This window comes from Schistocerca piceifrons, chromosome 3 (assembly GCF_021461385.2).
Source record: "Schistocerca piceifrons isolate TAMUIC-IGC-003096 chromosome 3, iqSchPice1.1, whole genome shotgun sequence".
Lineage (NCBI taxonomy): Eukaryota > Metazoa > Arthropoda > Insecta > Orthoptera > Acrididae > Schistocerca > Schistocerca piceifrons.
Genome location: NC_060140.1, coordinates 369684100 through 369701236, shown reverse-complemented (window position 1 = coordinate 369701236; position 17137 = coordinate 369684100). Strand labels below are relative to the sequence as shown.

The 17137-nt window shown below is 41.9% G+C and overlaps 1 protein-coding gene across 3 annotated transcripts in view; it reads left to right on the top strand.

The window, feature by feature from the left end:
* Window positions 1–17137, top strand: part of LOC124788094 (cyclic GMP-AMP synthase-like receptor) — a 231461-nt gene that overhangs the window by 141582 nt on the left and 72742 nt on the right. Inside the window, exon 7 of one of the 3 annotated variants that reach the window (XM_047255200.1) lies at window positions 15717–15840. The exons of the other annotated variants lie outside the window; for them this stretch is intronic. Within the exon in view, the coding sequence (XP_047111156.1) occupies window positions 15717–15840 (124 nt within the window). The remainder of the gene's footprint in view (window positions 1–15716; window positions 15841–17137) is intronic. 3 annotated transcript variants of the gene reach the window in all.

The following is a 17137-nucleotide window of genomic DNA, read 5'->3' as shown; positions in this document are numbered from 1 at the left end:
GCTGTACTGTGTTGAATGTGAGTGCCATGATGGACAGTGTTATATTCCAATCTCTCTGTTTGACATTAACATACATTAATAGCATATCTGTGATGCCATTCATCTGTGGATGGTAGGCAGTTGTCATTCTGTGGGTGATGTAACAATGTGAAATTACCTCTGATACTAGTCTCAACTGGTAAAATTTTCCACAATCAGAGAGCAATGCACAGGGTGCTCATTGCTTCCAAATAATGACATCTGCAAAGAAATTTGCTATTTCTGGAGCTTTGGCAGTCAGTACAGGATTTGTGACAGTGTAGTGGGTGCAATAGTCAGTGCAGACCATTATCCATTGATTTTAATTTGTTGACTTCAGGAACCTTACAAAGAGATTGATACCAATTTAGTGGAAAGGTGCTGCTGCAGGTGGGATTAGTATCAGGGGACCCAGAGGTAATTGCTTTCATTATTGGTCTTTCTTAAAGTCACTGACATAGCGTCTAATGAATCAATAGACACACGGCCAGTGATTCCTGTGTCTGACTGTGCCTGGAGTCTTCACAAATCCAAGTTGACCAGAGGTTGGGACATCATCACAATACTCAGTGCAACTCCCCTAGATGAATTGGGATGATAAGCAACTATTTCCATCCTATCAGATCATAATTACTCTTACACAATGCTTCATCCATTAATTGGAATTTTCCTTTGGTTGTTCCTCCTCCTCCAAGGGTCCTATCATTTTCACCAGTGCTGGATCTTCGCTCTTTTCAATAGTAATGTCATTTAATGCAGGGATGCCTGAGATTTCAGCCACACTGCTGCATTCTGCCAAAGGATTTCCTCAAAAGTAGTTGATGTCCTTGTGTTTGCATCCGCTTTCATATACCACTGTGATATCTCACTCCTGAAGCCTCAGTCCCCATCGTGTCAGTGGACCTAATGGATCCTTCAGGCTAGTAAGCCAGTATAGAGAATTTTGCTCCATCACAACAGTGAATGATTTGCCTAGTAAATACACCCAGACTGTGTTGATGGTCCAAACAGCTGCAAGGCGCTCTTTCTTGATTTGTTGAAAAATTCTTAGTTTCTTTCAAGCAGTCTAGAGTGTCCTCACTCTGAGGCAATGGAGATACATTTTTCTTCATGATTTTGTTAGTCATCAGTAGTCGACACAGGAACGCCATGTGCCATCCTTCTTCACAAGAGCCACAGGAGAGGACTAAGGACTCCCTGAAGGTATAAGTGATGTCTTGCAGCATCTTCTCCACTTCCTCCCGCATTATCCATTGTTTAGACAGCAGCACTCTATAGTAGTGGTGGCTAATCGATGGATGATCCAAAGTGTTGATATGTTTCACCACGGCAGCATGTTTCACCACGGCAGCTTGTTCTGTCTGTTCTGCACCCATCATGTGAAAGCACCTAAAAACTGAGACATAGTATCTATCTCTCACTGATATTGTCTCTTGTTCAGACCAGATTCTATTGTCAGTAGCTTCCTCCCATGTATTGTCTCTGGGGAAATGGGGCAGCAATCTTCACCAGTGACATAACCTTTCAGGATGATTTGTAAAGGCTCATGAAAATTAGTGATCCAAAGTTCTTCTTGTCCATCTACGATGGTTACGGTTGCTGCTGGCATGTAGATTACTTTTTTGAGCCTGTGTAACTTTTCACAATTGACAAAAGCATGACAGTTAAACTGTGCATATCGACTGATGACTTGAACTAATCTTGTTTACAATGGTGGGACATCATCATCCTCAATAACAAACAACTGCTCAGAGCAATTTGTGTTTTGTGGGTGCTTGTTGGAAAGATTCATCAGTCTGGAGCTCTTGTCTTCCACAGTATATGACTACTTGTGATGCCTGCAAGCAGACCCATCTGAGAATAACACCATGACTACATTCTTTTAAAATGACAAATTTGGAAGGAAGTGTTCTGTCGTCTATAGTTATTCCTGCAAAAAATGTTCTGTTGACTAGACGTACTTCAAGGTTGCGACTTTCACCATAGTTGTTTCCATATAATGTAACAGCTTCTATAGCTGTCAATGGTTAGCATTCCGCATTACAGAAAGGGAAGTCCCAGAGTCAACTGGTGCCTGGGCACGTTGGGCATCGACAGTGATGTCAATGAGAGTACCTGACATCTTGGTGACCATCATCCTTGGAGATTTTGAGAATCTGTGGTGAACTCACTTCCTTAGATGGTCACATCCATTTAGTTTACCTGAAGGTAGGTGAGCGGCTGGTACTTCTGTACGGCACCTGAAAATAACTGTGACAGGGTGGGAAATGACCTCGACCTGGGTACGGCACTAGCCTTCATCCCACAGGTCAACTACAATTGTCTGCAATTGACAGATGTGAACAGGACAGTTGTGGTGCTTGATGTCTTGCCATGAAACCATGCCTGTGTCTCTTTTTCCAACCTCCAAATGTCTTCTGCTGGGTGTTATATGTTGTGGAGTAGTTGGTTGTACCATATGAGAGCTTGTACACCACCCTCTGGCAATTACAGTGTAGTTCTTGTTTCACCCTGACCTGTGAAGGACATGGCTATACAGAATTGTAACTTCCAGTTTACTGCCACAGTTGTGAAATTGTCTAGCTCCAAGGTCACACCCTCATCTTCACCTGCTATGGGTGCACACCATACCAACAAACCTTCACCTGCTCCAGCTAAAAGACATGACTCACAAAAAGAAAGATGGAAATCTAAAAAGGAGTGTTCCCAAGATGACTTTCTGTGCACATCTAGCCAGCCAACATCTGTTTCTGCACTTGACTGTCACACCAAGATTGTAAACAGTCAAACAAAGGCAAACAATCTTCCCCTTCTGCACCTCAGCGTTCTTCTTCGACGAGGTCACAATGGGTACCCTCACCGTGCTGACCTCTGTTTCATCAGGATGCACTGCCAACAACCAGTCTGCTGGTGAACCAAAGGTGAATACAGACACCTGTATCATACTAATGGTCCAGAAACCTCCAGCCTCTGAAACTCGTCATTGTGCATGTTTGAAATTTGGCACTTGGCAGCCACCACATTGACTGCCCCCTTATTTGACCCATCTCCTGTTTGTCATTGGGTATGGTCATTCTCCAATGGTACATTTGTGGCATCAGCTTGAATCGAGTTGAATTATAGCTCCTCTTGCAATCATAGTGTCCAGTTTTTTTTTCCGCCTCCAGGAAACAAAATTACACCCTCACGATCACTTTCACCTCCCTTACTTCACTTCAGTCCATGTTGACCTCCCCCTTAAGGTGGAGACTCCAGCTCATGGGGGAGTCATGTTGCTCACTCGTGATGATGTCAATAGTCACACTTTCCTCGCACACCCAGCATCAGGCTGTTACTGTCCATCTTTCCCTTCCTGGTTTCACCATCTCTCTTTGCAATGCCTCTTCACCCTTTTCTTCTGCTGTCACCTGGACAGACATTTTTCAACTTATTGCTCAACTTCCTCCTCCCTTTCTGCTACTCAGCGGCTTCAGGCTCTTGTCTAGTAGATATCTTCAATCAGTTCAATTTAATTTGTTTGAACATGGGTACACCCACATTCCTTTCCAATTCCAGCACTTCTTTTCCCACACCTTTTGATCTGTACTGCCCAGATTGCTCGTCATCTTGAGTGTTCAGTTATCTCTGATACACACTTGAGTGACCATTTCCCCAGTGTCATTTGTTTGTTAATGCCTATCCCATGTGTGCGTCAAACCAACTGACAGCTTTCCAAAGTTGACTGGCAGATCTATTCCTCACTGGCCACTTTCAGTGAACACCTTTCCCTTCCATTGATGATCAAGTAGAATACCTTACAAACGCTATCCTTACTGCCGCAGAATTTTCCACACCTCTCACCTCGCGTCATTGCAATGTGTCCCCTTCCCCTGGTGGACAGAGGCATGCTGCGATGCAATCCACAACGGAGATGACCTTTTGTGTTTTTAAACGCCATCCCACGATGGCAATCTATATCCATTATAAACAGCTAGGTATGCAATGTTGCCACAGTTTCAGCAAGAGCGAACAAGCTATTTGGCTTTCTTTTCAAAGTTTTTTTAACAGTTTTACTCCCTCTTCTACTGTTTGGGGTGATCTCCATTGGCTTTCAGGAACTGCAGTTTAGACACTCTTGATATCTCCAACAGCTTGTGTCAATATCCTGAAGACATTTCAAGTTCCACCCACTACTGTCCTGCCTTCTTCCCTCTGAAAAGGGTGGGGCAGGCAAGGATGACATCTTTCTCCTCCCAGAATCGTGAATATTACAATACTGATTTTACTATGAGAGGGCTTAAACATGCATTGTCTCGGTCATCCGATCCAGGACCAGATGGCATTCACATTCTGATGTTACAACACCTATCACCTGGGGGTCTACACTTTCTCCTCCATACATTTAACTGCATTTGGACATATGGCACATTTCCCAGTTGCTGGTATGAGGCCATTGTCATTTCCATATCTAAGCCTGGTAGGGACATACACCTTCCTTCCAGCTACCATCCAATTTGTCTCACCAGTAGTGTCTGCAAGGTGATGGAACATACGATTACTGGTTGGCTGGTATGGTGATTCAAGTCTCAGAATCTCCTCACTAATGCAAAATGTGCATTCCATAGGCACTGCTCTGCAGTTGATCATCTCGTCACCTTGTCAGCTCATATTACGAAAAACTTTTTATGGAAGTGCCAAACTGTGGCCGTGTTTTTAATTTGGAGTGGGTGTATGACACCTGCTGGAGGGTGAGTGTCATGTATCATGGATGAGTGGAGCCCCTTTTTATCCAGGTACATGTGGGCTCGGCTCTGTTGGTGACTTTTATTCAAGAGAACAGAGTGCCTCAGGATTCTGTGCTCAGCATCGTCTTACTTGCAATAGCCATTAACCATACTATGGATTATTTCCTGCCAGCTATCTCAGGCTCTCTTTTTGTTGATAATTTTGCAATCTATTGCAGCTCTCAACAAATCTGTCTACTTGATTGTCATACTCAGTGGTATGGTTTAGTTGTGGAGCATCAACAATGACTTCCAATTTTCCATTGGCAAGACTGTTTGTAAGAACTTTTGGCAGTGCCAGTAGTTTCTTCCCCCATCTCTATACCTTGGCTCATTTTTTCTTCTGTTTGTTGACAGAATGAAATTCCTGGGACTCATGTTTGATAGGAAACACTGTTGGTCTTCACACATCTCTTTCCTGGCAGCTCATTGTACTTGCTCCCTCAGTGTTCTAGGTGTTTTATGTAGTACCGTGTGGGGAGTGGATTGGACCACCCTCCTCCCTTTATACTGGTCCCTTGACCACTCGAAACCGGATTATGGATGTATCATATATTCATCTGCACGTCCATCTATCTCATGTTGTCTTAACACCATCTACTACTGTGGGATATGTTTAGCCGCTGGTGCCTTCTATACTAGTCCCATTGAGTGTCTTTATGCTGAGGATGCTGACTTACCATTGTCCTACTGGTGGGATGTTCTCGTCATTCATTATGTGAGCCATCTGTCTTCTGTGGCTGATCACCCAGCCTGCACTCACTTTTATTGATGATTCCGTTGACTGTGCTCATCTTTTCTGTTGCTTCCCAGGATCCACTTTTCTTTCTTTCTTGCTGCTTTGATAGCTTTGCTTTACACTCTCTGACATGTTTCCCTTGAATGTGAGCTCTTCACTGCCCTGGCTTTGTGCCAAGGTACATTTCCATTTTGGACTTCATCGCTTCCTAAAGGATACTACTCCTGGCCTGGTATATCGCAGTGACTTTCTCGCCCTTTGCACACACCTTGGGGACAGTGTCTTCATGTAGAGTGATGGTTCAAAGACTGACCATGGTTTTGGGTGTGCCTTGTTACCTGGCGGTGACCATTTTCAATATCTGTTTCTTCACCAGTGCTTGAGTTTTTACTGCGGATTTCTACACCCTGTATCAGGCCACCCAGTACATCCAGCAACATGGCCTTCCAAATTGTGCCATCTGCCCAGATTCTCTCAGTGCTCTTTGGAGCCTTCGCATGCTGTACTCGGTCCATCCTTTAGTACCACGGATCCAAGAACGCTTCCACTGGCATATTGTAGGGGGAGCCAGCGTGGTGTTCCTGTGGGTTCCTGATCACGTCGACTTGCTGGGGAGTGAGGCTGCTGATGCTGCTGCAAAGGCTGCAACTGTCCTCCCTCAGCCTGCTGGTCATTATGTTCTCTCATGATTTTTGTGTCACTGTCTGTTGGCATGTAGTATCTGTTTGGAATGCACAATGGTCTCCTCCCCAGGGGAACAAACTCTGGGTTATTAAATCTCTCCCAATAGTGTGGTCGACTTCCTCTCAGCCCTCATGTTATGAGGAGGTCATTTTAGCCTGGTTAGGTATAGGACACTGTCATTTTAGTTACTGCCATGTATGAAGTGGTGACCTTGCCCCACTCTGTGCTTACTGCTGTTGACCGTTGACAGTGTGACACTTTCTGATCTGGTGCCCATTTTTTAACTGTTTACATTTACATCTATATTTGCCGTCTCCTTTGTTAGACGTTTTAGCAGATTAGCAGATGACATGTGATCTGTTGATCTTGTTTTACTTTTTATTTGTTGTAGTGGCATAGCAAAGCAAATTTCATCCCCACCCCCCTCTCCCTACACCCCCATGGGGACCTCTGCCATCTCATGGATTTTTTGAGAAATTTTCCCCAGGGAAGTCCTTGTCCTTAGCTTCTCCTCTTTTAAAGTTGCTTGATTGTGTTTTTGCCTTTTTTGCTAAAGGTTTTTATTTAGTACTTGTTTTATCTTTGGTTATGATAGCAGCCCTTATGACCTTATCAGTTTTGTGCCCTAAAGCACCAACCAACCATTCCATTGGGCGCTGGTCTTTAGTTGTTTTTTTACTAAGCAGACTAGCTGCTAATTTTTGACAAATATTTTCTTCAGTTCAGCCTAGAATTTATCCCAACTATTGAGCTTCTCTTCATTGTTGTCAAACCTCTGCTGGACTGTGCCATCCAAGTAATCATACACATTTGCTGAACACATTGTGTCAGCTCATTTTTGTATTTGGCAGCTTTGTCAAATCATTTCAGTCACTTAATTGGTCTTGACAAGCATCTACAGAAAACACTGATGGATGCCTGGTTTGCATTTGACTTACTGCTATTTTGAAATTGTTCTGTCTCCTGAATATACTGCTTGTATTCTTGTTCCTGTCCGTGTAGACGATGGCTTTTTAATTGCCTAATTGGAGGCACGGCAATGAAGATATTTTGAAGTACCTGATGTCTCCACCAAACAATGCCATGCCAAAACCACAATAAAGCCCATATCTGAACACAGTGTCATCAGTGAAGTATAACACTGAACATACATTTGTTTCTAACATCAGCACACAGCCAGAACACAACTAATCCCTCAGATGGAGAGGGCAGCTATTTATACAAACATCAGATACTTCAGATTATGCAAACATTACACCAAGATATTTCATGAATCTTCCAGAAATGTAAATACTAAGTAACAAAATAACTGCTGCTGGTCGAGTTTGAACTGGCAACTCACAGCAAAGCAGCCAGTGACACTGACTGTTACGTCGTACTGCATGCACCACAGCTCAAGACCTTATTAGCTTGCATGCATCAAGATCAGTCTGTTTGACATGCGCAGTTTCCTGTGATGCTGCCACAGTCCATCTACCCTTCAGTTAATCTGTGTGGATATGGGAAGTCTATCCTTCTTATTAATAAGGCTTCTGACATTATGATAGTAGAAACTAAATGCATTTTCTTTTACATCCATGGTTTTGTCTGAGGTGTAGCATTTTGTTTTGTTAGTAGCTGGTTCAACTGTAACTGTATTCATTTTGCAGCTCTGCTGTTTGGATGAATTTACTCCAAAAAAGGCGTAGAGAAATCTTAAAAAATGAGTGGGTTAAGATGGATATTGCTTTGGCCAGACTGGATGCTTTTGGCAATTAGAAGAGCATGCAGCCTCTCGCCAGGAGTATTCACATGTATAAAATGCTGTGTGTAATGTGACTAATAGTGGAACTGCATCAGTGCGTTTATTGGAGGGAGAAATGAGATGAATTAGCTGTGCTGTTGGCTGCCAAAGCTAACGTTAAAGAAATGAGAAATACAGATAGAATTATTGGCAGTGATGCAACTTAATAAATAAATATGAAAAATTGTCAAACAAAAGGCAGCTTAAATGTCTCAGGTGAGGTGGATTTGGTCATATTAAAGAAATGTGTCCAGATGTTTATCAAAAACAAAAAAGTGCCCTAAACAAAATAAACCTAAACTTCGTGATCAGGCTTTCATTGGTGAAGTAATGAATGCAGAATTGTGTGAAGATTCAAGATTGCTGATTGTGGAGTGATGAATCACATGGCTAAGGAAACTGAGTGGTACCCATCATATAAAAAGTTTTCAAAAATGCAGATATGAATGAGCAACTTGTAATTCAGAGCAAATGTTATGGAACAAACTCAAACCATGTTGCTAGCACAGGGTTTTCCTAAGCTTTTGTATGCCGTGGTAAACATGGTATTTGTGTTAAATGGAACTGGTACTAGTCATGTGAATGGCAGAATACCCTAACAGGTGTGGATTGGAAAGGCAGTATGGCTGTAGCGATCTCAGTGATCGATGTATTAGTCATGGACAATGAAACCTAATTAACATCTAATATCATTAAGGTCACTTTGTCCTACCTGTTTGGTACATGCTTTTCTATTATGACATGCTTTTGTAGATGTTAAATTATTGTGAAATTTATGTGAGTTATTCAAGACAGTGTTTCATTTGGTAAGAGTAAGTGTGCACTTACCTTACAAGCTAAAAATTCTGCAGTGGTAAACCTGTAAAGTGAATGCAAGAATGTTCAGAAGTGCTACTTCAATGGCTAATCTCCGTGCTTGCACTGACTTCAAACAAGAGCAAACACAGGAGAGCATGCCAATCGTATAGCACTCTAAGCCAGGTTCATCAACCATCAGTACTTTGGGCTCCTTCCAACATCAACACAAAGTAGGACTCTCAGTCCTACTGAACAGGTGGCAGCTGTCAAAGTGGAGGCTGCATGTGGTGGAGGAAAGTGGATAGGGTGTCCTCACCCTCGATCCAGGTCACAAAGATGTCATCGATGAATCTGAACCAGGTGAGGGGTTTAGGATTGTGGGCGTTTAGTAAGGATCCCTCTACATGGTCCATGAATGGGTTGGCATAGGATGGTGCCACGCGGGTGCCCATAGCCGTACCCTGGACTTGTTTACAGGTAATTCCTTCAAAAGAGAAGTAATTGTGGATGAGGATATAGTTGGTCATGGTGACTAGAAAGGAGGTTGTTGGTTTGGAATCCATTGGGCATAGGGATAGGTAGTGTTCAACAGTGGTGAGGCCATGGGTATTAAGGACATTAGTGTAAAGGGAGGTGGCATCAATAGTGATGAGCAGGGCACCATGTGGTAGAGGGACAGGAACCATGGAGAGTTGGTGGAGGATGTGGTTGGTATTTTATATAGGAGGGTGCGTTCCGGGTAATAGGCTGAAAGTGTTGGTCTAAGAGAGCAGAGATTCTCTCAGTGGGGGCACAGTAACTGGCCACAATGGGGCATCCTGGGTGGTTGGCTTTATGGACATTAGGAAGCATGTAGAAGGTAAGAGTGCGTGGAGTGGTAGGGATGAGCAGCGAGATGGACTCCCAGCAGAGGTTCCGGGATGGGCCTAAGGATTTGAGGAGAGACTGGAGATTTTGCTGTATTTCTGGAATATGGTCACTATGGCAAGGTTTGTACATGGATGTATCTGATAGCTGATGGAATCCTACTGTCAGATAATCCATGCTGTTCAGAACAACAACAGTGGAGCGTTTGTCTGCAGGTAGGACCATCATGTCAGGTTCAGTTTTTAGATAGTGGTCTGCAGTTCTTTCCACAGGTGTAAGGTTAGTTTGCATGTTGAGAGATGTGCAGAATGATGGTGAAGCAAGGTTCGAGGATATGAAATTCTGGAAAATTAACAATGGATGATTTTGGGGCAGTGGGGGTGGATCACAGTGATCACATGTCAAACCTTCCCAATGGCAGACAGATTCCAAACCAACAACCTCCCTCCTAGTCACCATGACCAACTATATCCTCACCCACAATTACTTCTCCTTTGAAGGCATTACCTGTAAACAAATCCAGGGTACAGCTATGGGCACCTGCATGGCACCATCCTTTGCCAACCCATTTGAAATGTGTATTCTTATAGGACAACCATCAAGGGAGTTCCACCCAATAATATCCAAACAGCAGGCTCTGTACACAATTTATTAAATTGCCAATACTAATCTCTTTTAAATAACAACAAATTCATATAACTTACAAAACTTAACAAATGGTTAAAGAGTGAGCTTTAAAAACAATAACAGTGGCTTGCCACCATAAAATCAAGAACCTTTTGTAATAGTGCTTTTAGAGTTTACCCAAAAGACAAAATCCAATAATAAGTTAACTTGGAATTACAATTTAAAATGATTTATATAAAAAAACTTTGAGAAAGATAATGGCGTTTGGCACCATAAAATGAAATAAATGCAACACACAACCATTAAATATAATAACAAAATAATAATTTGATACAACCAAAAGGCGAGGGCAACTCCCAACGCAATCACAGACGAGCGAGCTCTCAACACCTTGGAGCCTTCCCACTAGAAATGGTCCCCAAAATAAACCGCTGAGAGCTCCCCGACATGCCTCCCACAACTGCCCATCACTTACACACCTTGGTTATGTTCTGTAAAACACGACAGATAATATCAGCACAACATAAAATACAAAAATACAGTATAACATCCCAACAGCACATGATAACCACGGCACCATTAATTCGGACGCTCTTAATAAGTGCCGGAAGCCAACACACACAAATCTCAAACAATTCTCGCTTCTTAAAACGAAAAATAAAAGCCAAGCGCACATGAATAGTCAAACCACAGTCTTAGAAGTGCCTTAACGACACCAAATGCGACTATTCCACCAAGTTAATAATAACACAGTAAAAAAATAAAAAAAATAAAAACAGAACATACCACTAAATGCTGTTACACAACCAAATTGATGAGATTGTGTTGTTCAGGTCCCAGAAGACCACATATACCAAGCAGCAGTAATTCACTATGTATATACGGTACAAAACTGCCCTTCTTAGGCAGACTTTACCTAACACATCGACTGCTAAATGTACCATACACGAACGCAACTCTGGGCAGGACTCCAGTTGAGCAAATAAATCAGTACCAACAAATATCGTAACGAGCCACACACACAGCAAAAAGTTCCAACAACACCATCCCACATCAGAAAAGTTCAGAAATTGCTGCTGGAGCTTCCAGGGAAAACCTGAAGAGCCAACCGAGCCCACACCCTAACCTGGCAGACGACTCCAAAATTCAGCAACTAGTTGTCTCTGGGCCAGAGTATCACAGGACCCCACCGGACCTCCACATCAGACAGGCAGGAAGAACAAGTATGCCGACTCCAATTAATCACCACCGCATGGCCAGCACTGTGGCGAGTCACCTCCACCCCAGACCACTCTGCTCATATTGCGAGGCACAACAACCTTAGCGCTAGTCACTAGCAGGTCAGGCAGAGCGAACTTCACATTCCGTCCAATACCCAGAAAACCCACTACCCTCTCGCTTTCCGCCGGCCACTGCAAACACATGCCAGTGACGTCATAGCAAATCGCCACCGGAGTGCCACCCGCACCAGGACAGCGAACTATATTCGATTACAGTGCGCGCTCTGAACAAGATCACAGGATAGCGGCACGCGCCATATCACCATTCATGGACTATGTAGAGAGTTCCCTCCTAAACACCCACAGTCTTGAAACCCCCTCATCTGGTTCACATTCATTGATAATCTCTTTGTGACTTGGATCAAGGGTAAGGACACCCTATCCACTTTCCTCCAGAACCTCAACAGATTCTCCGCCATTTGCTTCACCTGGTTGTACTCAACCCAACAAACCGCCTTCCTAGATGTTGAGCTACAAGAGTACCTCTGTCCATATCAAACCTACTAACCACATGCAATACCTCCACTTCGACAGCTGCCACCTGTTTGGTACCAATAAGTTTGTTCCATACAACCTAGCCACTCATGATCATTGCATCTGCAGTGATGAGCAGTCCCTCTCAAAAAAATACTGAGGGCCTCAATGAGGCCTTCACAGACCGTAATTATCTTCCCAACCTTGTACAAAACAGAACACACATTTCACGTGCGTTATCTTTCCAGTCTCCCACAACCTCCCAAAGTCTCACTGTCTGGCCATGGAGGATCATTTCCCTCATAACTCAGTACCACCCAGGATTGGAACAACTGAATTACATTCTCTGCCAGGGTTTCGACTATCTCTCATCGTGCCCTGAAATGAGAAATGTCTTGCCCACTATCCTTTCCACCCCTCCCACAATGGTATTCTGCCATCCACCAAACCTACACAATATACCCATCCATCCCTATACAACACCCAGCTCCCAATCCCTTACCTCATGGCTCACATCTATTACAGAATAGACCTAGATGCAAGACCTGTCCCATACTTCCTCCCACCACCACCTACTCCAGTCCGGTCACAAACATCACCTACCCTATCAAAGGCAGGGCTACCAGTGACACCAGTCATGTAATCTACAAGCCAAGCTGCATCTACTGTGCAGCATTCTCTGTGGACATGACAACCAACAAGCTGTCTGTCCGCATGAATGGCCACTGACAAACTGTGGCCAAGAAACAATTGGACCACCCTATAGCTCAGTACGCTGCCCAACATGACTTCCTTCATTTCAGTGACTGCTTCACAGCCTGTGCCATATGGATCCTTCCCACCAACACCAGCTTTTCTGAATTGTGCAGCTGGGAACTCTCCCTGCAGTATATTGTATGTTCCAATAACCCTCCTGTCTTCACCCTTCGTTAGTTATTTTTCTCACCCATCCAGCTCCTTAATTATTTCCATTACAGCACTACACAGCTCTCGTTCCACCAATGCACACAGTCTTTTTACTTATCTCCTTTTCCGCAACATCCCCCCCCAAGTCCCCTGCCCTGCGCCTAACCTCCCGACTGCACCTAGTTGCCCTACCCTCTCTCCACTTCATCCTTTCATGCTCCCCAGTGGCACCTGAGTGTCTCCATCCCTAGCCTGCTATCTTTCCCCCTCCTCGTCCCAGCCTCCTGCTTACCCCCATGCAGTTGCTTACTGCCATCATGCATTGCTGCTGTTGCTCGCAGTTTGGCTTCAGCAGCCAGAGGCTGCAGTCCTTTGTGTGTATGTGTGTGTGTGTGTGTGTGTGTGTGTGTGTGTGATCTATTTTAGACGAAGGCCATGATGGTGAGAAGCTTATATTGTGAGAATCTTTTTGCTGGGACTATCTGCGAATCAGCATCTCCGCTATATGGCAACTTTCCCTTTCATAATATTGTTTTATTCCATCATGGATTCTTCATTGTTTGATTTTCAAATTTTGTATGTGTTTATAGCACAGGTTACAGTAGGTTACTGACTTATAATAATTAGCACACTATACAGAATTAGTTGCTGACCTCTGATTATTATTATTATTATTATTATTATGTACCTTGACATAAAGGTTCACATTCATGACATAATCTGTGGAACATGATGATTAAATGAGTAAGTGTTGGTTGCCCCTTGAATAATGATCTGCAAAGGAAAATCGATAAAGAAAATAATTTAAAAAAATTTTTGAATGTTTGTATTAATAAAAATTTCAACTGGAAAGTATATATTACAGACAGTTTTAAATGTCTTAAGTGTAGCTGTAGTAGTTACTGCCAGAAATCAGTCACCATTAAACAGCTACAGCATTGTTGACAAATGGAAACAAAAATGTAATTTTTGGGAACATTTCTTGTTGGGAAACAGCGGTCGGACTAAAAGTATTTTAAAAATGGATTAAAAACACAATGGTTACCGGTTTAGGTCAGTATGTGATGATCCTGAGACTTTTATACTGAAATATGAACACAGAATGGATTTAAAGGGTTATGTGGTAGTAGTAGTAACATGTAAAATTCATCATACATAAAAAAGTATTAAAAGAAGAAAGTGTATCCATGTTGATAGGCGGTGGTTATGAACAGGGTGAAATTCAATTGCTAAGGAGAGCAATGTAGTTATGCAATGCTCCACCCACTGCATACCAAATCAGGCATACAGGACATAAAACAGTTGTTACAGTAAGGTTTTATCAGAATAATAACATGAGTGCTAGTAAGAAACATATTTATTTCTTAATTTGTTATTGGCTTTCATGTAACTTTCCTGTGTATGCCTTGCTGTAACTACTGTTTTACATCCTGTATGCCTTATTGTCTGTTACTGATCTAATTCCGTATGCAGTGGACAGAACACTGCATATTTAAGCAACAGCTATGTTCCTCGCTGTAGCAGATGTCATTCGCTCCGTTCTCCACCACTGCCTACCATCGTGGGTATAATTTCTTCTTTTAATATTTGTTGTGTATAATGTATTTTATATGTTACCACTATTATCAGATATCTCTCTAAATCCATTCCATGTTTGTATTTCAGTATAAAGGTCTGAGGGCAGTCACATACTGACTGAAACCAGTAATCACTGAAATAAAAGTTTTATCTCAGTCCAAACTGTTTGTAATCCATTTTTAAAGGGGAGAAAAATGACATTTAATGTCCATTTCTTACCTTTAGAATTGCTTGAAAAAGAGTGCAATGGGACGAAAACCTTTGACGATGATATACTTGTAGGTAATGCTTATATGCCGCATAAAATAATGTACACAGAATAGAAGTGTACAGAATCCATTTTTTCCTATCAACATGAATACACATTCATAAATGAACACTGCTAACTCAACAGTGAGAATAACTTCAAAGCTATCTCTTGTACCACCAGATGTAACACATATCCTTGTTAGTTGCTGGATTGCTTATTTTCACACAGCCTATCCCTCACCCCCTCAGTACAGAGCACCTGGAATGTAAATGTAAGGAACTTTAAACTTAATTGGCTGATCGACTCTTGTATGGACTGCTGGCCATGGCGTCAGTGCAACTGCTGGACACGGTGATTGTGAGTCTGCTGGCTGAAGGAGGGTGTTTGTAACTTCAGGTAATGTTGGCACAGGTACCTTCGTGCATGGTGAAGCTTGTAGTGGCAGCAGCCTGGTATCTTTTAGGGGTGATGTTAGGACCAACAGTGGCTTCACCTGCTTGACAGAGACCTTTGTGGTTTTGATGTGTTTCAAAATAACAGCAGGAAGGGACCAGTGTACAGTAGTTGGAGCAGCAACTCAATGAGACCTGTGCAGAGCATGACGTGTGTACAGTCATGCAAGAGTGCCCTGGGGCAAGGGAGGTTGTGACCCCCCCCCCAGTCTCAGGGAAAGGAAAAAATGTAGTGTAGCCAGGTGTTTTTCTTTCAAGAAAATGATTTGAAAGTCAGTATTATACAGGTTTTTAACAGGGTCAGAACTGAAACTTTTTTATGGCTACTTACAAGTCACCATCATCTTCGAAAATATTAAAAATATCCCATAACCCCCAGGTCTAGCTCCCCCTACAAACTTTGAGACTCACAAAATCACTTTTTATTTACATCAGTTACTCCCACATACTTGACAACTCCTGTTATTAAATTTTACTCTGTCTAATACCTGTTACAGAGATGGTACGCAGTGCCAAAATCAAAAGAATCTGAAAGGGATTTTCGATTGTCATTTTGGCATCAAGAGAAACACTTGCTTTCTGGAAAAAAATCAGTTGAAACCTGTATTAAAATTAATGAAGGTATGTAATTTAGTGTAATTATGTTTTCATTACTTTAGATTGCAGTGCAACAGCAATGCTTCTGACAAAACCCAGATGCCAATGCACCCAAAAAAGAAAAAAAAAAAAAAAAAAGCAACAATGTTCACCAGTACAGTAGATGTGGTGTTTCAAATCATTGATAAAACAATAGTGTGTACTTGACTAGAAAATGATGATATGAAGTATTCCAATAGCAATTTGTCAGAAGGTGGACATAGTTGACAGCTATGAAATTACTCAAAATCTTTTCATACATGAAATTAGTGACTGTAGTGGAAAACAAGTTTACTGTGGTAATTTTTTTCTTGGACACAAGCATCAGAATATAGTCATTTCAAAATTATGTTTTTTAAAAAATTCCTAAAATTCTAAAGGCACCACCACCATTAAGGCTGCTAATTGTATACTGCAGTTCAGTTGTGTACTGATAGCAATAAGTTTTGCAGATACTGAAATCATCCATTGGATCTGACGTATTTCAACCCTCAAGCATTCCTACTCTTGCACTTAGAGCAACACTTATCAAAAAATGTCAGTACATTATTCCATTAACAATGTGCAGAGCTGTTCTGCGGCCTTTTCCTTTATCACAGCTTTGTGAGTCTGTGTGAGATGATGTACCACTATTTCTCTAACAGAAGCAAAATAAGTTCTTCTGAGGAAAGTAAAAGAAAGAGAGTGTAGTTCTTGACTCGTATTTTTATGAGGAAATGCGTCGCTATAACGTATTCCAACAAAACTAAGTTTTAGTATTTACATTGTCCAAAATATAAATATATCAGTGCAATTACTTGTTTTGTGTAACTGTTAACTGAATGTAATGCAACTGACAAGTTATTACTATTTATCTCGATTATGTAATAGTTGTAAATTAACGTAACCTCCATTGCTGTAGCAGTACATGTTTGCAATTACATGTTTGCAATTATCGTATAACCATCATTAATGTGCACTTAAGATTAAGTAAATTATAGTTATAAATCTGGAGGCAAAGGAAGGTTTCAGATCAAATATATAATGATAATGATAAAACAGACATTTCAAAACTACGTTTTAAACTGCAGAAATTTTCCTGGGGCAGATGTGGACTCTGACCACAATTTATAGGTTATGAACTGCCAATTAAAATTGAAGAAATTGTGGCGAGGTAGGATGTTAAGGAGATGGGATCTAGATAAATTGTAAGAATCAAAAGTAGTTGAGAATTTCAAAAATAGTGTTAGGAAATGGTTAGCTGATGGACAGGAAAGGAATATTATGAAGACAGAAGTATAGC